At 30.3% G+C, this 25,291-nt stretch overlaps 2 protein-coding genes across 4 annotated transcripts in view; one reads left to right on the top strand and one right to left on the bottom strand.

The window, feature by feature from the left end:
- The window catches only part of RhoGAP68F (Rho GTPase activating protein at 68F), a 102,470-nt gene extending 84,116 nt beyond the window's left edge, over positions 1-18,354 (bottom strand). The window contains exons 1-5 of the mRNA XM_085824109.1: positions 17,996-18,354; positions 17,778-17,888; positions 11,752-11,862; positions 7,725-7,952; positions 5,563-5,650 (exon numbers count right to left, since the gene is read on the bottom strand). Of these exons, the coding sequence (XP_085680235.1) occupies positions 5,563-5,650; positions 7,725-7,952; positions 11,752-11,862; positions 17,778-17,888; positions 17,996-18,104 (647 nt within the window). The 5' untranslated portion in view covers positions 18,105-18,354. The remainder of the gene's footprint in view (positions 1-5,562; positions 5,651-7,724; positions 7,953-11,751; positions 11,863-17,777; positions 17,889-17,995) is intronic.
- Positions 18,355-18,636: 282 nt separating this feature from the next.
- LOC118189122 (multidrug resistance-associated protein 1-like) overlaps positions 18,637-25,291 on the top strand; it is a 190,529-nt gene continuing 183,874 nt past the window's right edge. Inside the window, exon 1 of one of the 3 annotated variants that reach the window (XM_085824093.1) lies at positions 18,637-18,764. In XM_085824093.1, the coding sequence (XP_085680219.1) occupies positions 18,642-18,764 (123 nt within the window). In that variant the 5' untranslated portion in view covers positions 18,637-18,641. Of the gene's footprint in view, positions 18,962-25,291 lie in introns of all 3 variants that reach the window. The other 2 variants (XM_085824104.1, XM_085824099.1) reach the window with 2 other exon arrangements.

Below are 25,291 nucleotides of genomic sequence, written 5' to 3'. Positions count from 1 at the left end.
GTCAGTGCCACCGAAATTATCGTCACAGCAGAAGCAACCAGCACTAGAATATGACTGCAAGAAGTGCGGAAGAAGGCACAAATATCGGGACTGTCCAGCTTTCGAGTGTGCGAAATGCAAAGTAAAGAACCAATTTGCCGCGAGGTGTGCCAAGAACATTTGTGAAGTTGGAATACCAAATAATGAACTTAGAATATATAATGAACATAGTGTATTTGTTGACTCTGTAATGATAAATCCACCAGTAAACAGGCATAGTGAATTTAAAATAAGTGCAAAATCAATCAAAGATCTAACAAATTCTATTGATGAAGTAAATAAGGATATTCACAAGGTAAGTGAAACATGGGTGAAAAGTATCCACCAGTAATCCACCAGTAAACAGGCATAGTGAATTTAAAATAAGTGCAAAATCAATCAAAGATCTAACAAATTCTATTGATGAAGTAAATAAGGATATTCACAAGGTAAGTGAAACATGGGTGAAAAGTATTACAATGTATGTAAATAATAAGTATTTCAAGGTTGATTTTAAGTTAGATACTGGTGCAGAAGTAAATATCTTGCCTTTGTATGTTTTAAATAATGTTAAACTTAAGCCTAAACTTAATGAAACTGATTTGTTCTTAACTGCATATGGTAATTTTAAGTTAAAACCAGAAGGTACTCTTATAATTAATTGTTCAACTGAAAGGCTTAAGAATGTACCTTTACAGTTTTATGTTCTTGATGTAAGATCTAAGTCTATATTAGGGTTAACAGCTTGTTCTGCATTAAAGCTAATTGAAAGAATTGATTCATTAAAGTGCAATATCATTAATAAAAATGATTCAATTGCTCAGTATAAAGATATATTTACAGGTACAGGGCAATTTCCTGACGAACCATATCATATAACCCTTAAAGATGATGCAATACCAGTAATATACCCCCCAAGACGTGTTCCTCAGGCTTTACAGCCTAAATTAAAAGATACTTTAAATAAACTTGAAAGAGAAGGGATAGTATCGAAAGTAAATAAACCAACTGATTGGGTTCAAAGTTTGGTTATAGCTGAAAAACCTAATGGGAGTCTGAGATTATGCTTGGATCCTAGACATCTAAATAAAGTAATTAAAAGGGAACACTATCAAATTCCTTCTCCAGATGATATAATTAGTAGGTTAGAATGTAAAAAAGTATTTTCAGTTGTAGATTTAAAAGATGAATTTTGGCATGTACCACTAGATGAAGCTAGTTCTGAAGTATGTACATTTAATACTCCTTATGGAAGATATAAATTTAATAAAATGCCATTTGGAATATCCTCCGCCAAAGAAATTATTTCAGAAAAGAAACCAAAAATTATTTGGTGATATTGAGGGTGTGGAAGTTTATTTTGATGATATCATAATTGCAGGATCTAGAGGTTACTCATGATATAATTATCTCTAAGGTTCTTGAAAGAGCTAGGTCTCTAAATTTAAAATTTAATCCTGATAAATTACAATATAGGGTACTGGAAGTCAAATATGTAGGCCAAATTATTTCTGAGTCAGGTGTAAAAGCCGATCCTAGTCATATTAAAGCAATTATTGATATGCCAACACCAAAATCAAAAACTGAAGTAAGGAGGTTGTTAGGAATGTTAAATTTTCTGTCAAAATTCATACCTAATGTATTTAAAGTTACTGCTCCTTTAAGAGAAATCATTCAAGAAAAGGTAGAATTTAATTGGGGAAAAACTCAGGAAGAGAAATTTAACAACATCAAACAACTGCTAACCAAAGCTCCAATTTTAAAAGTTTTCAGTGGTAATGAGGATATAATTATACAGTGTGATAGTTCGAAGGATGGCCTAGGATCGTGTCTAAATCAAAAGGGTAAGCCTGTATCATTTGTGTCTCACAGCCTGACTAACAGTGAAAAAAACTATGCACAGATCGAAAAAGAGCTATTGGCCATAGTATTTTCTTTTGAAAAGTACCACGATTTTGTTTATGGACGGAAAGTCACAGTACAAAGTGGTCATAAACCATTAATGGCAATTGTTAAGAAACCATTGCATAAAATCTTGTCTAGAATGCAAAGGATGATCTTAAAATTACTAAAATATGATTTTGAGATAAATTATGTTCCAGGTAATCAAATGCTTTTTGCTGACACTTTGTCACAAGCATATCCTGTGAATGAAACTATTAGTGATGATCCTGAAATGCTAAATGTTGTTCACATTATTTCAAAATATTTGCCTATGAGTGAAAGAAGAGTGGTGCAATTTAGGAAAGAAACTGAATCAGATCCAGATTTGAAATTAGTTACGAAATATATTAAAGAGGGTTGGCCTAAATGTTACAAAAAAGTAGATAGTAGTGAAAAAACATATTTTAAAGTTAAAAATGATCTTTATATTAATGACGACTTGTTATTTATTAATAAAAAATTAGTTGTACCTTATGGTTTGAGAAAAGATATGTTGCAATTATTCATGAAGTGCACTTTGGAATTGAGAAACATAAAAGTAGAGCCCGTGAAATTTTTTACTGGCCAGGTATGACAAATGACATTGAGCAGCTTGTTTCCAAATGTGAAATATGTGAAAAATTCAGAAATAGAAATCAAAAAGAATTTCTAATGCAACATGAAATTCCAACTAAACCATTCGAAAAAATTGCCCTTGATATCTTGCAATTTGGTAATCAAAATTACTTAGTAGTTATCGATTATTACTCTAAATGGATTGAGGTTTCTAGCATAAAAGATAAGACAGCAAATGAAATTATGATAAAGTTAAAATGCATCTTTGCCAGGTATGGTATTGCAAATGAAGTCGTTTGCGACAATAATCCCTGTAATAGCTACTTATTTAAGAAATTTGCGGAAGATTGGGATTTCGAACTTAAATTTAGTAGCCCCAGATATCCACAAAGTAATGGGTTGGCTGAAAAAGCTGTAGGAATAGTGAAAAATATCATCAGGAAAGTGCAAAAAATAAGTGTAGGCTTAATGGAATATCGAAATACCCCAATTAGTGGAATAAATTTGTCTCCTGCACAACTGTTACTTAATAGAAGATTAAGGACAAAATTACCTATCAGTAATAAATTGTTAAATGCTAAGATAAACAAGCCTTATTCTAAATTTCGTGCACTTCAAGCTAGGCAAAAATATTATTATGATAGAACCGCACAGAAACTGATTGAGTTAAAACCTGGAGATAGTATAAACTTGTTCAACTTTAGAACTGGGCAATGGGATAAAGGTGAAATAATTTCAAAACATAAAGCTCCTAGATCCTATATTGTAAGAAATTCAAATGGGGAAATATTGCAAAGAAACAGACGCCATATAAAATTTTCAAAATCACCTTACAAAGTTAATAATGATTATTATGATATAGTATTAGATAAAGAGGAAAATTCAAATGGAAGCCCTGAGAACGTTTCTGTGCCTGTTAATATAGGAAATCAACAGAATAATCTATCCAATAGTACAATAACAAGAAGTGGACGGTTGATTAGACAACCTTCAAGATATAGAGACTTTGTCATGGAATAAAATAATGTAACGTATTGCACATATCATTTTTATGTAACTTTTTTGTTATTGTATGTCATATTGTAAATATACTTGTATTGATATTATTTGGTATTTTTATTATTGTTTATAAACTGGAAGAAGGGATGTGATGTATATTTAAAATAACTTTAACTTTAATGGCGCTCATGCTATGCGATTCCGTTGTTGTGATGCACATATTACTGTGCTAGCTGAATGTCATGTGAACTGTTTAAAATTGTAATAATAAAAGTTTTGAATTCTTGAGATATACTCATTAGTTGAGTCTTCTTTTAAAGTACAGAAGTAATTAAATTCAACAAACTACACAAGAAGTTACACTTGTCCACACAAGGCTAATCTGGTGATGATTTTTGGGAAAATAGAGGTACTAATTGGATGGACTGTCCAGCCAGACCTCTAGCTTACAGAATATCTGGGATACTTTAAAAATCTGTCCACCATTCTAAAAATAATCGGCCAAATGAAAAAAAAATATCTTAATTTTGAATATCGGTTTACTTGCAGCAAAATATTATGAAGAAATACATATAAAATGACTATTTAAAGGATTTGTTATGCTCAAGAGCAAAATATTTTTATAACACAGAAGATAAATCAATGATCTTATACTGGCAACTGGCAGCAATTTCTCGCTTTATCAATTCAATCCTTTTGTAGTTTTGGTATTCAATTTACAATTTTTTTTTGTTACATTTGATTCTTATCACAAATTTCATATACTGCATTCTAATACATCATAATAAATTAAGAAACATTACTACTCTGTATGGTCTTCCCCAAAAATATAAATAAAGCAGTTTGCACCACAGAATGAGTATTAAAACAATACAGTAACTTGATAAAAGGAGGTGGAAGGGAGAGAAATATTAAAATTTAATATAATTAAATAAATGATATAAATTTATGCAGAAAAACAAGACAAATTTTACTTATTTTTCAATACTTACAGTTCTTTACTTATTTTTCAATACTTTATACTTAAAAGTTTTTATTTCACTCTTATACAGGTGGAAGTGGGGAAACTCTGGCTAATCTATGCAACATAATTTTTATTTACTTACCTTAAATTCTATAACAGCACACTGCTTATCAATACAAAACAAAGCAAATCATCAGTAGATAATATGGACTTCTTAACCATTCTTAACAACAATTAAAAAGGAATAACAACAATCATAACAAAAGAAAAGCACTCAGGCATTTGAAATTGTAATACCTTTTATTACTGATTTATATTCATTTGAAAACAATGTTATCCATATGATTCCTGTTGCCATTACATTTTAGTAACACTATGGCACAGTATGTTTCCAGTTAAAATATGTGTTTTATTTCTGTATAATGAATAAATTTTGAATTAAAAAGGTTTCCCCACAGATTGAATGAAAGCAGTCTTTAATTTGCTAGCCACAACTGCCTACAATATTACTATTAACTAAAAATTAAGCTATCCGAAAAATCAAATTGTAAATTTTTAAAAACTCATTTCCAGTTTTTCAAATAACCAATAACAGATCTCAACACAATTCAGTAATTTTCTTTTTTCTTAAATTGATACAGAAGTATAACCCAACTCTATGCATAAACACCTTTTGTTTTTTGTCATAACTTGGAATACTATATTCTAACATAATATTATATTTTTTAAAACTTGAGTGACAGCTTGCTAATGATACAATAAAATAAATTATACATATTAACCCTCTGAGCGTTATGGCTGGCTTTATCCGGTCATGAGATTTTTTGTTACTTGTTATATATCAGCTTATAATTTTTGATATTTTGCTTTCTTACTTTCTTTAATAATATAAATATCATCTTAATAAATGTAAGTTTATGAAAATAGAGGTTAAAGTAAGTAAATATGCAAATTTAGCTAATAAAGCATCTTTGAATGCAGGTCTTTATAAGAGATCCAAAAACCCGTGCCGCTCAGAGGGTTAAAATTATAATGAATTCATAAACTATCATGCATATATAAATACAAAAAATTAATACCACCTTAAGAATCTTGCATGGTTGAAGTCTTTATTTGATGGCAATTTGCATGCAGAGATAACAATAACTTTTCTTCCATAAGAATCATCACCTAGTTTAAATTAGAAATAACATTTAAGAATGTGAAGAGATACTCGTAAATAACTACATAAAAATGATCTTGCCTCTATTATCATAGACAGTTATATGCCTTCTGCAACATTATTTTGGTGCTTATGCATTATCCTACGAAGAAAAATTTTAATTTAGGACTTGACTTCTAAGGAATAGCAAGCAGTAGATTAGTTATGGAACTCCCTATCTTAAAAAAAAAAAAAAAAAAAAAAAAAAAGTTTCAATGGACATGATATGGGTCAGTTGAATTTGGGCAACAAAACAGTAACAATTTCGCTGAATTACCTGCATAAAGTTTGTCCTCAAAGTTGGAGGGGGCCTAACAAAATAGAAACTGATGAAAGCCTATTTCTGAAGCAGGTTGTTAAATCTCTTTGAAATGAGATGGTGCTGCCATCACTACTGTAAAAGGAAGGAATCTTTACTTGGCTTCTGCTTGTGAAGCATGCGTGTGGATGCCAGAGTGTCTTCGAAGTATGTGAATAAAATTATTAATTAGTTAATTGATGAGTTACAGACCACTGTTTAGTTTTTAGCGAGACCATTTTGAGACGTCCAACAGAACCAGGATGAAATCTGTTGAATAAATAAGCAAGCTGTAGAAGTGATTCTGCCGCCATTTTTAGTTTCTGGAGAATATATATTTGCGGATTAAAACCAGATGCTGAAAGGAAGGTGTAATTAGTTTTTGAAGTTCTATGTATTATTAACTTTTGCACTGAATAAATTCTGAATTAAATTTGTGTAATAACTTGTAATTATTGATAAGGGTAGCAAACATGGCTATGAAAATGAAAGATGCCCTTTCTAAAGCAAACTCAACAAATTATTGAGACTGCAAAAGAAACTTTCTGAGCCAGATCTTCTAAGTCTTACTGACCATTCTAAGTCTTACTGACTTAGAATGGTTAAAAACTAAATTTAACAATCTGCAAAATGTGTTTGTTAGTATTTTTGATTCTATTTTTAATTTAAGTGCTAAAGAAAATGTTGAAAAAACCTTGAACGAACAAGATGAAATCAACATTAATCTTAATGATATGTGTAACTTTCACCAGACCACTCTTTTTCAGACTTTCCACTCAGCACTTTGACCTTTTGCTCCAGATACTAAGTCTCATCTCTGGTGACAATGTTTAGCAAAAATTTTAGATTCTTATCAGCCATGATAGTCAGATCTTTGCAGGAGGAAATTTGATTTCTTTTTCTTCAGGGCATAGTGTGTGTGGAACAAAATGCACACGGAATTTCCTTCTTTCTTTTCTTTTCCGAATCCTCCATCATGATCATGAAAACAGATCTAACACTAAAGTTTAACAACTATGCTATCAGTTTGATTATCATTCAGTGCTCAGATTTCACCAACACTTGCATAAGCTCAACATTTTCATCATTCTGGCTCAGAACATGGACAACACGATCTGTCATTGTCTCTGGCCAATTCTCTTCCAACTCTTAACCTCAGAAACTTATAAACAAATTACAGCATCATCTTCATACACAGATTTAATCATTTTTTACATTTCCAGGCCTAGTTTTTCCCAATTTAAAACAAAATTTGATGTTTGCTCGTTGCTTCATTTTTTCACATGACCATGACTCACAAATGTCAGTTATGAAAATGAAGGCTGCCGAGTCTGAACTAGTCAGAAATAAATGCAACCATTTGGTATACATGGCTGAAAATTGTGGCTATGTCATCCTATTGGCTTTGAAGAGGATCAGTATTTTTCTTTACAGGTGGGAAAGCATATTTTTAATTTACAGCAAGAATAAAAACATGTACATGAAATATTAATCTGAATACAGAATTAATATGCAAGAGAGTTTCAAATTAAAAAAAAAAATTACAGAGTATAAATGATTTACTCCATATATAGCAAATAAAGCAGGCTTTTATACTATTCAGAACCATTTAATTGTAAAGGTTATATAGAAGTATTAAAAAAAATTAAGGACTAAATGTACCACTTACACTCATATAAAAATGAAATTATACATTAGAAGATTTAATAGAAACTATCACACATTTATAACACTACTTATCTTACCTGCAATCTCAATGATGCCATATTTAGAAATATCTGAGTAATCATCTTCCTCTTCTTCTACAATCTTATTTTCATTGTTTTCATCATCATTGTCATCTAATTCAGGTGGGAAACCATCCGTGCCCAATATTTCTTCAAAATTATCTTCCATTAAGCCATCTGACATGGGAGATTCTAGGAGATCACTATCTGTGTTTGCGGTGTCCTTATCATTGTCCAAATCCATATCTGATGATTTTTGGGGGAAAAAAAAAAACCTCAGCAATATATTATTACACATAGGTAAAAGATTTCATAAAATACTCATTCTTTAATTTTTATCAGTTATCAGCTATTTCCAGTTAAAATGTAAAAATTCAAAATTTGAAAATTAATTAACACATTAAAAAGTTTCATGCATTTTGACAGCCAAAAGATTAAATGTATTAAAACTGGACACAGTTTTAAGATTTTATTAATACATAATTAAAAAAAATAAATCACTTAGGTTTACAAATTGTTCATCTATACCTGCTATAAAATTTCAAAATTTTAAATTTACATTGATAATTAAATACAAATTCATAAAAGAATGATTTGGAAAGCAACTCTTTGCAAAAATAACTAAAATTTAATTTGAACCTAAAAGTAAATTCTAAGAGAAAAATTACTATTTGCCTACCAAAAATCATATTTACATTGTCATTGTCAAAATCATATTTACTGTCATAATTTTATCTTATATTCCTTCAAAATTCTGGTTATGCATCTACAATAAGAATTTAAAAAAAAAAAAAAAAAAAAAAAAAAATCCGAAGGCCTTCAGATTTTTTAGTACGCCCAAAGGGCATTATTATAACGCTTTGTGTGCTACCTTTATTTGTTAAATATCATGTTGTTCGCACTTAAACCATAAAATTGAATTCAACAGCAATATCACAAAGCATTTAAATGAGCATATCTTTAGGATTTCTGATACACAGTCTTGTGCGCTGGAGATAAAAATGTTTATTTCCCATACAGTGCTGCCATTGCTCGCTTTGAAATCATTGAGTTTCTTAATCAAAAACTCATAAATGCTTCACATAAAATGAAACAGATAATAGAACAAAGTTGGGCTTCCCCATGCCCACATTCGGGTGGAGACGTACCTTATTCAAAACCTGATGGCTCTAGGTACCAATGTTTTATCACAATGCCAGAAACATGCATACATTTATGCAGATTCTTTATTATTTAATTTCTTTAAATATTAAAGAGGCTCTGATATTTGGTGGCAACAATTGGTGCTACTTTGGTAGACAGTTGCACGGATTTTTGGGGATTTACGTTGGCGCGATTTTTACAATCGTCAGCCATCTTGAAAAAGGCTGTTTTTACGCATAGTAAAGTATTCGAAACTTAAAAAAAATTAATATGGTTAAAAGTAATGGATTACTTTTTTGTTGAAAATGTTGTTTTTTAAGATGGCAGACAAGTGTAAATAAATACATTTACTATAAGTATAAAATATTAAAGTAAGGCTATTATTACTTTCATATAGCAAAAAAGAGAATAAAAACACCGCTATAAAAACATTGTGCCAACGTTTAATTAGATTAAAATATTACTGAAATTGAATATCGAATTAAAAACCATCCTACCAACATTTAAAAGAATTAGAATATTATTAAATTCAAATACTTTAAAATACGTTATATAAAATATAATTAACATTAAAACATATGTGACAATAATTAACTCGGCAATTTTTGAAAATAGTGTATTAATTTTTTTAACAAAAATTGAAATATACAATTATAAAATAAAAGAAAAATATGTACTTACATTTTTTGGAGTAATTTAACCTCTTGTTTATTGATAAGTACCACAAAAAAAATCGAAATAATTAATTGAATCGGCTCTTTTAACTATCTTCATCTGTTATCCACATATCTCGCTTTTCATTAAAGAAGCAATTAGCAAGGTTTCTTCCAAAAATTTAAAATAAATTTCCTCTGATGATATTAACAATTTATAAATAAATCTTTGATTAGGAAAGACAGGTTGGATAAAATAAGGTCTCAAAGGGCAATTTTTTTATTCCAATACCTATAATTCTTGGTAATTACCAATAACAACATTCATCTTCGAAACGGAGATATCCATTCCATTTGAAATCTGACGAATTCGAAGAGATGAATAATAAAATTTTAAAATGGCACGGTAATGCACAAATATTCAGTAATCAATCAGGGAACTGATTACATCATGCGTAGAATTAAAATTACTTAAATAATCATTCATAATAAAATCATTTTTAAAACAAATGCAAAATTAAATTGTATTTTAATATTTAACAGCCATAAATAATGTTTAAAACATTAGATTAAATTTATAGATATGAATAAAACCAATTACTTTTTAAGTAAGGTGATGTCATTGATTACATCATCCACAACATAAAATTTCATAAAATATGATAAACAATAAAATTTTTATTTTAAATAAAAATGTAAAATTAAACTGATTTTTAATATTTAGAAGCCATAAATAATATTTAAAACACGGAAGTTATGCATAATAAAACGCATTATTTTTTAATAAAATGACAACAAAATATCAGTTACCATAAATAACTTATCCAGCAATGGGTTTACCATAAGTTGTATTACTCGCCAAAAGAAAAATCGCTAAAATCCGTGCAACCGCCTACCAAAGTAGCACCCAACAATTTAAAAAGTGATTCGCTGTTTATAGTGAATCAATGCAAAATGCCAAAACAAAATTAATAGCCTTTCTGGGCAAATTGCCCCTTTTGGCTAATAAACAGCAGTTTCAAACAATTCCTGAATTGGTACACAAAGTGCCAAATTAATATTCTCAGATTTAGAATTTAAGAGAACATGTCCAAGAATTTTTTAACAAATTACAGGATCTGTCTAGAAATAATATATTTTTTAAAGAAGTACTATATTGTAATGGTTTTTAAAATATAGTTTAGGTATTACAGTGTATTACAGCACTAAAAATACAGTGAAATCTCTCATAGTAACCATAGGAGTAGAAAAATTTAATAGTCGGAATAGTAGTAGGAAAATTTAATAGAAATATTTTCTTTCTTGACATGCTATCAGTTACAGAAAAAATAAAATAAAATTTCAACAATTTCTCAAGATGTTGCCAAATATTACCAAATATCAAGATTAAGTAAACAGATAATTAGGCAATTCAGAACCAAGAAAGCTAAAATATTATTGTTAAGTACAAAAAATATACCAAATGAGATAATATGAATAATTATAAAAATATACAAAGAGAATTGGGAATAGGATAAGGAAAAATTTATTATTTCTGATTAAAATTTTTGTTTCAGCATTAAATGTTGATTGCAACGCTGAATGAACGGAAAATTTCAATATGTTTGTCTGGACCTTTTTGAATTTGAATATAATTTAAAGACATTCATTCTAAAATGATATAGAATACATCAAGCTTAAATGCCCAAAAATTAAATTTGGTTGAATTTTATTTCTAATGAAATATTTTAGTCATTAATGTATTAAAAATAAATTTTCTGGTATTTTTGTGTTAAGAAAATACATAAGACTGAAATCGATATTATACAATCATTACATGTTTTATAAACTTCTTTGTAAAGTAAATTAAGTACCTTTTCTATATTTAAGGATAATTTAAAGAAGGAAATACTAGTTTTTTTTTTTTTAATTCTGCAACCTTGGCACAGGATTATTTGTGGCTATAAAAAGACTTCAATGACCTAATTTTGTTTATAAAAATGTTCTGTAAGAAATGCGTTTTGATAAACATTCATTTAACTTTATAATTCTATTACTATCCCTCGAAGAGACAAAAAATTCAATAAAATATGTCTATTAGCTAGTAGAAACTAACTGAAAACTGGATCATAACATGAAATCAAATCAAGCAATATTATAGAGACAAATCTTGTTATCTAGAAATACAAATGAAAAAGGATTCAAATATTTGATACCCAAAACAACTTGCACGACACACTTATGACTGAAAAAATTCTTAAAACACTGACCTGCTTCTACTGCATGAACTAATTCTGTGTCATCAAACTCTAGCGCAGGTTCAAAATCACAACTATGGTCTCCAGGTACGCTATCACTACTTGATGACCTGGATGACTCCCCTGTTAGCAAGAAAAACAATATCAGTCACAATAATGCCAAAGTCCACAAAGGGGCAACTACAGAAGATAACTTTATCAGAGGTAACAGCAATACACATTTCTTTTTAATATCTTACTGTATACCATTAGATATCTCACTAAGAAGATTTTTAGTTCTATTACATATTGAAAAAGATTAAATCACTGAAATCAGACATTTTAAAACGAAATAAGATACTTGGTATGTTAAACAGCTAAGTAGTATTCCTAATTTTGTTTTTGTTGACAATCAGATTTTCAAGTTTAGAATTTGTTTTTGTTGAAGATAATGGTTTAATAAAAATTTATAACTCTGAAATGAGACTATCTCCCAATTAAATATTCTACAGACAAAGAACAAATACAAGACAGTTTCTTTGGAAATGCATGTTTTTTTTTTTTCTTTTGCAAATATTGATACATGAATTGGTTTGCCAGAGGCATTTATTTTCCCAATGTTTCTTTCTGTCTGTTAGGTTAGGTTAGGTTATTTAATTACGGCAAAGCCTCGAGGGCTTTCTGCCTAAGGGTGGGGCTGCCTTCGTGGAGGACTTTCTAAGGAGAACTGGCTCATATACACGTTACACATGGGGAAAACCAAGAAACACCCATGCACTTCCCTGGATTCGAACCTCGGACCGAACTACCAGTGTTCAGCGACTTTAACACTCGGCTGCTGGTGAGTCTTCTTTCTGTCTGACCTACTCTGTCTATATTATGAATTATATAAATCACCATTATATCTCCAAGATAGGTGCTTTTAGAATAAAGTTCTTCAACTAACTTTCCCTTTTTAATTACCAAAAAGGGCACAATTTTTTGGACATGCCTTGAATAAACATAAATGAACATGATGTTTACGTTTGCCAAACATCTGGCTTTTGAAACTTGAGTGATCAGATATTTTGCCTTAAAATACAACTCAGCTACAAAATAATAACCATTAAATACATGTACCGTATTTGACGGTATAGAAGATGCACTGGCATATAAGATGCACCCTTATTTAGAAGGCCACACCCAAGGAAAAAATGTTTAAAATAGTCCACAATAACTTAAATTGTGGTTTCTTTTAGTTCTTACGTTTCGTAAAAGCCAAATAAACAATCATTGAATGCAATTACCAAACATATTTTTATTAAGGAAAATTAACAAACGGCAAGCTATTTTGAACATGATATGTAAATTTCAATAATGAATAAATGGACGAACAGCAAACAATCAAACATAATACAAAAAAAAGCAGACACAACAAAAAACACAGATTCCAGGAAAATGTTGCCTATCATGAAATCAGACTTTAATCACTTTCAAAACTATAAAAATCCTTTTCACTATCATCATCATCGAAAACGAGAATATCGTCTTCACTACTGTTTCCGTCATCGCTAGTATCACCTTCTTCGAATAATGCGTCGTCTTCTGTTCCGTCAAGAGCATTACTGAAAGGACTTAACAATTATTTCAGCCTTTACGACCACTCAAGACTACCTCCAAGACATTTTTACGGCATTTTCAAGTTCAGGCCAAGATGGAGTTGGGCATCGAAGGTTATGTTTTTGTTATTTAGCAGTCTTCTGTTGATCTTCCTGCAGTCGCCAAGTACGTATCACTTTTTCGGTAGGTGGTAGACCGAAATGCCTTGCTGCTGCTCTGTTTCCATGCATTTTGGCGTAGTTTAACACTCCTAGTTTATACTGAATTGTATATCTTAATCTCTTGCTTCCTGTAGTCATATTGTCCAGGGTATTTTTTAAACAAATAGTTTTAATCACCGATACCGACACGTTTATACAGAGTAGCACGGATACCAACACGTATGCCAGCTGAGTCAAAGAAAGTCTACGTAAAGAAGGAAAGGCTCCACAGACGTAATGTGACCGTCGAACCTGTTCAAACTTCGACATCAGCTTCGAGCTTTGGCGCTTTTAGGCGACAATATTTCACGCATGCGCAAAATAATTATGGCAGATATAGAAAAAGTTATGTGTGTCTAAACTTTTATCCGGGCCAAAAATAGAATTCAGTATTGAAAGTTAACCTGTGTCCTTCACGTATAAGATGCAGGTAACTTTTTTGAGACCAAATTTAGGAAAGAAAGTGTGTCTTATACGCCATCAAATACGGTATTTAAATATTCTTTTCCAATGGGTTGTAGAGTGGATTCTTGATAATCATACATACTGTATTAGATATATGTAAAAATTTCACATCCACTATATTTCTGATCTCTGTAATTTTGAGTAAATTATATCTGGCATGCAAAAAATCATTCAATTCAGATTATGCAGAATACGCATATAACTACACATTTTGAATCATACTGCAGTTCATAAAATATGAAAAATAACATTATATCATTAACAGCAACTTCAAATTAAAAAAAAAATTCCTAAGTCATGATATGCATGACTATATAAACACAATAAAGCTTTACCTCACAGTACTAAATCCAAGGTCCTGAATTGTGGGCATGTTTGTGATTGTGAAAATTTCCAATTCTTCGAAACTATTAAATTAAAAGTATTAAAGGTTGTTAAAGAAATAATGAAGCATTTATGATCTCAAGGTAAACACAATTTTCAAAGAAAAAAAGTTCACCCTTTGCTTTATTTCATAAGAATTTTTTTTTTTTTCTTCAATATAAGTTGTTTAAGCAATTTCATTTTATGTATTAATACTTTCTCTTTGAATTTATAGCGAGTCAAAATTTCTTGTTTAATTCCAGAGTTTTATTGTTCATGTTCTATAACTGCATTGAGAATTCCTACTGAGCAATCATTCTCAATACTCTCTTCATTACTTTCTTCACAATTGGCAGCAATATTTTCTAGATTTAAATCTATACTACATATCTCACTGTCCATTAATTGATTGATGAAGGGGCATTGTCATTATAGCCTTCTCTTCAACACCAATAAAAAGAAACTACAATGCGCAACATTCCATTCCTAACAAACCCTGGTCTTTGGAGATTATTTACTGTGTAAACAAGAGATAATGAAAATGCTGCTCTCCCTACTATAATATGACAGCTAGTAGGTGATTAAATCCAAAATAAGACATAGGATGATTTAATACTATCAGGTATGATGACGTTTTTATAACTACTGATTTTACTGATGAGAATGCTGATTTGAAAGGGGGAAGAATGTTATTGTTCCGAGATCCCGTTTAGGGTAAATAAGGCATGTAGGTCCGCTCAAGGGAAAGAATGTAAACAAAATAACGTTCGCAAAAAGCAACTGAGTGGTCTTTTGTTTGGGAACAGCACCAGTCTATGTACAATGACAAGGCCATCCAAACTATGTACAACGACAAGGTTATTCAAACTATGTACAATATCATCATAGGAAATATTTTATTTTTAGTGCACCTAAATGCTTCACCCGCTGAAAATTTAAGTTTTAAACAGATAAACGCGACAGTGTTTCTTCCGGAAATTATGGTACTTAACTCTCACAAACTATGGGTACCCCAAAACAAGAATATAAGTGTGACATATAATAGCAAAAATAGTATAATTTTCAATGTACTATCAAAGAAATATATTAGTGAAACCTGAGCTATTGTTATTTAAAGAAACAAAATGTGGAAACGATTAAGCCAAAAATACTAACCACATACGAGTAAACAACGTTTCTTATTTTCAACATGAATACTTTGTTTTAAAAAGATGTACAGTACAAAATTTTAGATAATCAGTTTTAATATTGTAAGATGACATGTAAAAATTACAGAATTAAATGTATGAAATAATGAAGGTTGAAGGAAAAAAAAAAAGGCTCAATTTTTATTTATTTGCTTCATTAAACATTTCTTTCAATATAAGTTAAGTTGTTTTGTGTTAATATTTTCTCTTTAATTTTACAGATAAACATTATTTCCTGTTCAGTTACAAAGTTCCACTGTTCAACTCTTGTCACTGCCATATTCAGAATTCTTACTATACTTTCAGATGAAATATTTTCGTTCTCAAAAAACTGTTTGCCACTTTCTTCATTACCAGTAACAATATTTTTTGCATACTATAATTTCAGCTTTTGCTTCTAATATCTGAAAAACTTCATGGCTATTATCATTCATTACTGGCATGAAGTAAGGTATAGCTGATGGCTAAAGTGCAGAATCGCCCACTTATTTGATTGGCGCTTTTTACAAGAGTTCTGAAATTCTGGGATTTTATTTTAAGTGAAAATAGGTCGATGTATACATGGATACCAAGTAAGTGCAACTCTTAAAAACGCGCCAAGCAGGTGAGTGATTTTGCACTTTCTCCGAGCTGGCTATCAAAATTAGGCCAAGCTAAATATCTGCAAATACATTCCAGAAAGCAGATTTTATGTTGAAACATTTCTAAAATTCTTGTATGGTCTTTCCACTGTTCAGAAAATTTATCAGACTTTAAAAGAGCTTTTTTTAATCTGCATTTCAATGCATGCAGCACGCAGAATGATATCCGTTTATTGAATGACAGATGCACAATTTGGAGAAAAGATCAAGATTTTATCTTTGATCAAAACTTTAAATAAAGTATGAGCCAAGCAGTTATCTAAAATCAGGGCTATCTTTCCCATAACGAATGGTGCATGTCTGGCAGCATCTCCACCACTTTTTATGGTTCGATGGGATTTTATAATAGGATAAGATATTTCAACTTTCCTGTTTAAGGCCTATGAAATACATTGACTTTCATGTCTGAAATGCATTTTTTCTCCAAAATCTTGCATAATTTTCAAATTAGGCTTCTGATAGTCTAGTTGATGATAAATACGATAATTTGTTTTTATAATTTCAGACCGGAAATTTCTGCCTTAGCTTTTCAAAGGTCAACTGTTATTTTTTATAATATGCTCTAACATCCAAAATTTTCACATATTCAACATTTTCCAAGGTTTTACCATACATATATATTTTGTAACTATAGCACTTTTTAATTAAAACTAAAAATTTTAATTTTAATCAACACTAAAAATAATCGAACCATTGACAGTTATTTACCGCATGCTCATTAATCTACAAATTAAAACAATAAACCCAATACAAATACGTAGAGAACATAACTTAAACACTTATTTTTATTCATATTTTGAAGTAGGACATTTCTTCAAAATCTCAAAAGCATAATATACTTTCAGTTTATGAACAACTCAGCAATGAGACATGTAGTTTGAGACCATATCGATTAATTAAAAAAAATTAATTTTCAGCAAATAGATAACCTATGGATAAAGAAGCAAATAAAAAAAAGTTTCAAATACGTTATGAAATACTTAATTTAAAAATTAATTGACAAAATAAAATAATAATAAATATGGTTAATTACAGTGTAATACTAATTACAAAATTAAATATTTTTATTTTTCTTCATAAGATAAAATCAATCTTATTAATATAGGAACATAAACAAATCACAGTTTGCAATAAGTTAGGAAACATTTTATTTACCAAAGTAGCACCAAAAATAAAGACAAATATGGACTTAATAATACATTGAATTATAAAATTAAAATTACCATATATTTTATGGGATCATTTAAATAAGCTAGAAGAACAAGTTATGTCGGGAAATTTGAAAAAAGTAGTTGACTTTAAATAATTTAATCTGCATATTAATCTAAATTAATACAATATGCAACAAAGTAACAGACTTATTACAATAACTAAGCATATTTTTCGCGAAATCAATGAATTATTTTAAAGTAAATATACAAAAGTGAGTTTCGTATAATTCTCCCAATATACAGAGAAATGTGCATGATATTCTTTATATATGTCTTATGTAAAGATTCCAAAAGGTTACGGGTTCAATTTTCATAACTTATAAATGATTATAAACGCTTATAACAAAATAATTTATCTTTCCTTTAGCATTAATTACGTTTTACTACGCCTACCTGACAATCTACGTTCAGAACGTCTTGATCTAGAATCTGAATCAAGTTGATCCATTTCTTTCGAAATAGAAGAATTAATTATATATTTTTCACATAATGTCGATGAAACATCTGGAATGAATTACGAATAAGTCAGTCATTTTCGGAACTATCTGTGAAGTAATCCATTACATATTATAAATATTGAGCAGACAGAATTACACAAGACCCTCAGATACCTTCATTTTTTAATATATTCATTTTTTTTTTTTTTTTTCCATTCTTTATTACTTCATTCTGCGATTGCAGCCAGATCTCGTTTGTGTTAACTACCGAGTACACCAGCATGGTGTATAATCGTGCTTTTTGAAATTGCGCGATATTCGGAAATACTTAACTCATAATACTACGAGATTCTATTTATCATAAAACAAAATGGAATAATCTCTCCAAATTAAAAGTTATGCGATAATGGCGTTACACGACAAGATTAACTTCAATAACAGCGATCAACAATGTGATGTGATAACAGAAACTATGCCTTATGATAAAGAAAAGGTGTTAAAAATAGATAAAAGCATACGTTTCTTAAAATGATGAGAAGAAAAGGTAAGCAAGCATATTATACTCACTTCAATTTGGATTCAATAGTTATCAAATGCAACTCTAAATTCCTATGCGAATAATTTAGAAAAATCACGGTATAAACACGAAAATTTAGTGTAAGGAATAAGATAATTTTAAATAAAAAAGTAGGATTGAAGCGTAAAGCTTAATTTTCATATTCATTTTTAAAAATTCAATCTTCCATTTAGCATAGTTTTCTCTTTAGCTAACCTCCATACATTTTCAACGAAACTGCATTTACAACTCTGGCAACTTAGAATGTTGCGGCCTTTTTTTTATAATTCGACTTTTCGCGTGTGTTTATTATTCTTTAAGCATACAGCACAGTCATTTATACAACACCTCCTTCGGCACAATAGAACTTATCACTGTGCAAACAGGGTGAGGAGCGTAGTTATGTAATGTGCTCTATCTGTTGAAAATTTCATTTTCATCCTATTATTTGTCAAATCATCGGCGGTATGTTTATGATAAGGATATGCGATTGTTGGGGGCGGATGTAAGTTTAAACATCGGAATCTTGTTTGAATAATCCAGCATCTGAAACGATGGATCAGTTTTGCACATCAGAGTTTTGGGTTTGTTTATTTCTTAATATATGAAAGTCTAATTTGCAAAAGTAGAATTATTTTATTAGATCTGTTACTTCTGTGTGCGGTATTCTAACTTTATAGTACTTTTTAAAATAAATTCTGCTTATCTTCTTTATAAAATTCCTTTATCTCCATTTTATTTAGACAGATTATGATGTGAAATATTTCTGTTAGTTTATACTAATGCACGGAAAACTAAATAATTTAGTAAAGTTTATCCTAGCTTTAAAGTGCTCGAACTATAAATTCTGTGGGTGTTTTTTTCACCAATGATAATTCTGACATCGATTTTGCAAGAATTTTGTTTAGTTGTAGAGAATGAATTTGATAGTATTGGAGAAAAATTATAATAGTTCCGTTTTTGTTTATGTTAATTATTTTATTTCGTAAATCCAAATGCTTTAAAATGTTTGTAATGAACTACCTTAGCATAAAATGAGAACTGTTAAAAAATTATAATAAATTTTATTGCAAAGAATTCACACTATGAAGCATAATTTAATTGCCTCAAATGAAACACAGAGCATAGTGGGCAAATTTATGGTATAATTTAAAACAATCAGTATTTTCAGTATCTGAGAATAGCCTTTGTCTCAATTGTATTAAGAAAATAATGCCCTCATTAGCATATTATTTATGACAGCAGTTTTAAATTCAAGAGAATCTTTTCTTCAGAGTTTTAAAAAATGATGGAGCTATCCTAGCATTTTTTACAAATTTTCCCAAGACCATTGCATTGTGAATGAATTAAATTTTTCTCCTTTTAATATTGACGCAGTTAGTTTAATAATACAGTTTGTGGATTTCGCTGCATTTGTTATGAAATTTACACAGTTGACAAATACTATAATTTAGATGCATAATAATAACACTGATTTAATTAATAACATTTTACAAAGTTTAATATAAACAAAAACAGACCAACAGATACATGTGTACAGGATAAACATAATTAGAAGTGGAAGTTGTAGTACTGCAGTTATATTTAAAACTTATAATTATTAAGATTAAAATTACATACATAACAGATTTGACAAGCAAAGACTGTTTGAGCACCAGATCTGTTCATAAGGGTACTAAAATACAACAGGAAAGTAAAGTGCAGTTTGATTTCAGAGCAGAAGCAGAGCACTATAAAAGATCCATAGATGGCAGACTCGGTAATTTTCGGTACTTGAAATAGTCTTTTGAACTCGTATCATGAATTGAAAAAGTTTGCATTCAATATTCTGGGTGTCTTTGGGTCTGTGTGTTCATGTAAGAAATCATTTTTATAATGTAAATTTCATTAATTATAAATTTAGAAGTCTGATTACAAATGGGAATTTTGGCTTTAAATAAAAAATGACTAATTACAAATATGATATACAAAAACATTCAAAGGAAATGCAAGCTCATTGTTCACACAGATTAAAACCTGTGAAAACAATTGTGTGATTTTTTCCCTTCATTTAAAAAAGGTATAATAAATGTTATACTAGTTTAGAATATTATGGTAAAAGCTAGAATCTGCAGCATTCTTCTTCATTGGCCTGACAGTCCAAGGTGGGCCCTGGCCTTCTCCAGTACTCTTCTCTAGGTATCTCTGCTTTTAGTAACTTTTTTCCAGTTTTTGACCTTTGGAATGTTTAAATCATTTTCAACACAATTGATCCATTTTACTGGGAGTCTACTCTGTGGCTTTGTTAGAAAGATTTTCTTATAACACCGATCTTCATGCATTCTTGCCAGATGACCTGTCCATTTAAGTCTGTATTTTGAAGAACTTTGCTACAGGTTATCTTTAGATCTTTTAAAGCTCTGTGTTAGATCATCTCCACGAATCATTCACATGAACCCTGCCAAGTACATGGCGGAAAATCCCCAAAGCTTTTGTGTATAAATCAGGACAGATCTTTTATCTCCAGTACATAAAACATGATATGTAACAAATAAAGCTAACACACAAAACGTTAGAAAAAAACACCCCTTTGGACATGATGTAAAATCTGAAACTTTTAAATTTTTTCCCCTTCTTTCTTTTATTTAATTTTTTTGTTGGGGGGGACACCTAAAGAGATGTTAGCTCAAAGCAGCAATTAGTCTCGATATGGCATTTAGCATCAGATCATCATAAACGGCTGTATCACTTTATAAATTAATGCCACCAAATATTATCACCCTAAATTATTGGGTCATATAAAAAGTCTCCGCACTTTTTTGGTACATTTTTAAACAAAAATTTTCTTTATTGAAAATCAACTTTAATCAAGTATATATTGACCATTATTATCTATGATCTTTTGCCATTTTTTGAGATGTAGAACTTCTGTGGTTTATCGTTGAAAAACTTGGCCAAGTGATTTTCAGCGGCACTTCGGTCGGCCAATTTTTTACCATCGAGAGTTTTGCAGAGACCAAAATAAATGGTAGTCAAACGAAGCAAGGTCCGGGCTATGCGGTGGATGCATCAAAACTTCCCAACCAAGCTCCATCAATTTGTTCAGTCATATCAAAGAGATATGTGTGGCCACGCATTGTTGTGATGGAACACAACTCCCTTTCTGTTGGTCAACTCTGGTTGCTGTTTCTGGATTGCTTTGTTCGAACGGTTGAGTTGTGCACAGGACAGAACCGGATTGATAGTTTTGACAGGTTGCAGCAGCTCATCATGGACAATTCCTTTCCAATCCCACCAAACACTCAACATAACCTTATTTGATGACAATCCAGGCTTTGAAGTCGTTTGTGGAGGGCGACTGGCCTTTGACTATGATCGCTTGCTTTTGATATTCTCGTATTTCGACCATTTTTCTTTACCTGTAATGATTTGCTTCAAAAGTGGTTCGATTTCGTTGTGTTTCAGCAGCATTTTACTGATGGTAATTCAGTCAATCAAATTTCTTTGTGTTAATTCATATGACACCCAAACATCAAGCTTCTTTTTGTAGCCTGCTCTTTTCAAATGATTTCAAACTGTCATGTGGTTGATGTTTAGTGCCTCCACTATTTCCTGACAGCTTGCATGCCGGTCTTGCTCCACCAGTTGCAAAATTTCATCGACTTTTTCAATGACTGGTCGACCAGAGCGAGGTGCATCTTTGACTTCGAAATTTCTGGAACAGAATCAAGCAAACCACTCCTGGATCCTTCGTTTACTCACAGCATTCTCACCATACACTTCAAAAATTTTTTGCCATGTTTTTGCAGCTTTTTTACATTTTTTATAATGAAAACATATAACATAGCATATTTCGGTACTTTTCCGTTTCGCCGGCGCAAATCTCGCCAAGCAGACTTTATTGGGGACAACATACAGTATACACATAAAAAATATTTAAAAAATATTAGTTCTAAGAATTCTTTTTTTGAAGGCATAAACATTTTAATATCGCTTAAAATTTTATAAAAAGCCAATAAATTTATAAAAAGACATTAATTTAAGAATTTACTATGTTTTCATGGTTCAACATCCTGATTCGCCGGTTCATATCACGTGACCCCAAGCGATCTCATCTCACGTAAACTACTGTACAAAAATCTAATGCTCTCAGTAATTATCAACATTCTACATTAATTTCAAGTTAAATCTTAATTTGGAACACAAGTTTAAATGCAAGAAATATTTCAATTCGTACGAATAGCTTACTCAGAAATTATGTAAAACTGCAGTGCTTTACTTCGCTAATGCATTCTCATTAGAATTAATGAATTTAACCCTCGACTTTACCTTTTCTATATTTTCGGCTTCGGGTAAGCGCTATGATTGCATCCTAATTGATTTAATTACCGAAAATGGCCTTAGACATAAAACTGAACTATCTGATAAAAATTCTATAAAATTATGTGCCAGTATTGAAACAATCAATCTGATAGGAAAAAGCTGCGACTTGTTTTGAAAATGAGGCGTAAAAGGTTACCAGCGAGAATATTCCGTTTGGCATCGGTTGTACCATTATTGGCGACTTTATCGCTTGCGCCGGCAAAACGGAAAAGTACCCATATTTCTTCAGATGTTTCACTCATTTTCAAATTCATATAGCTTTTTACACAAGCAATAAATTAAAAAACTATCTTCACAAGCAATGGAAGCTGAATATCACCTTTTAAGCACAAGTTCGTTTGAGAGAATCAGGTGAGTGTTGCCCAATATATAGGCAATCAACACCATCTAATATAAAGTCTATATAAGTAATCAACACCATCTAATAAACAGTCTCTGCACAAAAAAAGTGCAGAGACTTTTTATATGACCTAATATATTTAAAGAAATTAAATAATGAAGAATCTGCATTAATGTAGTATGTTTCTCCCAATCTGCAAAAACAACAATACCTTGAGCCATCAAATGTTGGATAACGTAGTCCTCCACTCGAATATGCATCCCTTGAAGCAGAATCTTAAATTTTGAATTTGTTTTATTACCTATTTAATACTTTTTTGACTTGCTGATGATTTTTGATTAAGAAACTTAAACAATTTCAAAGCGATCATTAGCAACAACCTGTATGCAATTAAATATTTTTATCTCCAGAGAGTTATCTAATTTTTTTAGAGAGATTTTTATCTTGAGACTCCATCAGAAATTCTAAAGATATGCTGTTTTTAAATATTTTAATAGTTTTGGGTGTTAACCCAAATGCTCTTGAAACATGTATGCATGTATAAATGAAGAAAACTCCCCTGTGTGCATAATGTTAACTCTGAGAGTGGTAAGATTGTATTTATTTATTTATCTCGAAAATTATTTTTAAATGCTGCTTTCTGGCAGTCTGCAAATAAATAAATAAATAAAATAAAAAAAAAATTAAAAGATGTTTTCTCAGAGCTTGTAATAACTCACTTGTTCTGGAGGTTTGAACAATTACAACATTGCATATTAACTTTATAGTCACTCAGTTTCCTCATGGTAACTCAGTTTCCTGTTATCATTTTGAAGTTTCAGATATGCCTTTATAGAACTTAAATTCTGAATTCCATCAAATGCACTTTATAATTTCTTTTTTCTTTTCTGTTGCCTTTGCCACCTACATGTATTCTGATAACTAATTAAGTCAGGTATACTAACAGTTTAGATAAAACATTTCTTGTTGGTAATCCTAACAACCTATTTTTCATGTCATTATCATAATCAGATTCATTGAATTTATTGCTGCAAATTCCAGCAGTCTTCGTACCCAGAATATCCACTCCTTAATATCTGTGCAGTTATTCTTTCATTAACTGAAAGCTTCTATGTGCAAATCGATGAAATGTCATGTTTGTTTTATGGTATGCCGCAGGTAACGATGACACATTAAATCAGTTCTCAATATTTTTCTGTTGCATACATTTTCTAAATACAAATTGTGATGAGACAGTAGCTTAAAATTCATAATGAGGATTTCTTTAAATTTAAGCAATTCTCAGCATTCAAAAGTTTTCATTTTTCTTTTAAAAGTAATATTAAGTATGCTGTGATTTTGGTAAATGTATGAATGCATTATGTGATCATGTGTATTTATCTTTTTATGTTGCCTGTTAAGATTTCACTTGTCGAAACTTTGCTTATTGCCTTTTACTTACGTAAAAGGTTTATAACTGAAATGGTTACTATAAAGTTTTTTAACTGAAATGGTTTTTGAATTTCATTGCTAGTTTTGTGAACATATAATTTCTTTGGTCCATGCAAATATATATACCATGGTTGGCCAAACTTCATGTCAGTAAGAGCCGCACGTTTGAATTCAGGAATGTTCGAGAGCCGCATCTAGATTTTCTAGCCACAAGTTCATAATTTACGTCATTATAGAAGTAGTGAAGGAGTTTATAAAAAGAAAGAAATCCCTGATAACTTTGTAAAAGAGTCTAAACTAATTAATTGCTTCTTTTTGGACACTGAATAGTTTTAGTTTACCATATTTCATACATATATTTTATATGCACGAGCTGCACAAATTGCCTGCGAGAGCCATATCAGGCTCGTGAACTGCACTTTGGCCACCCCTGATATATACAGTACAAAGTCCGAGATTTGGCTCATCATGAGTTCGGCAATTCCAGATTTTGGAATTTTCTGGATTTTATATCATCAGTTTAGACCTAGCAAGATGGCATGTAGAAATATTAAATTAAATGTATTAATAGTTATTTAGGAAATATAATGATGCATTTTTCACCTTAAGAAAAAGCTTAATATTTATTTATTTAATTTTTTACTTTTATGAAACATTTTTTTCATAAGGTGCTTTGTATTTTTGTGTGAATACTTTCTGTAATAATTTAAACAGTAAATCTGTGTTCATATTGTTGAATTTAGAATACATGACAAGCGAGAAACTAATAGCAGAAATTGTA

This window comes from Stegodyphus dumicola, chromosome 1 (genome assembly GCF_044657685.1).
Source record: "Stegodyphus dumicola isolate Sdum_Otavi_A_Nest chromosome 1, ASM4465768v1".
Classification (NCBI taxonomy): domain Eukaryota; kingdom Metazoa; phylum Arthropoda; class Arachnida; order Araneae; family Eresidae; genus Stegodyphus; species Stegodyphus dumicola.
The sequence above is the reverse complement of the archived record's forward strand: the minus strand, read 5'-3'. Positions and strand labels throughout refer to the sequence as shown.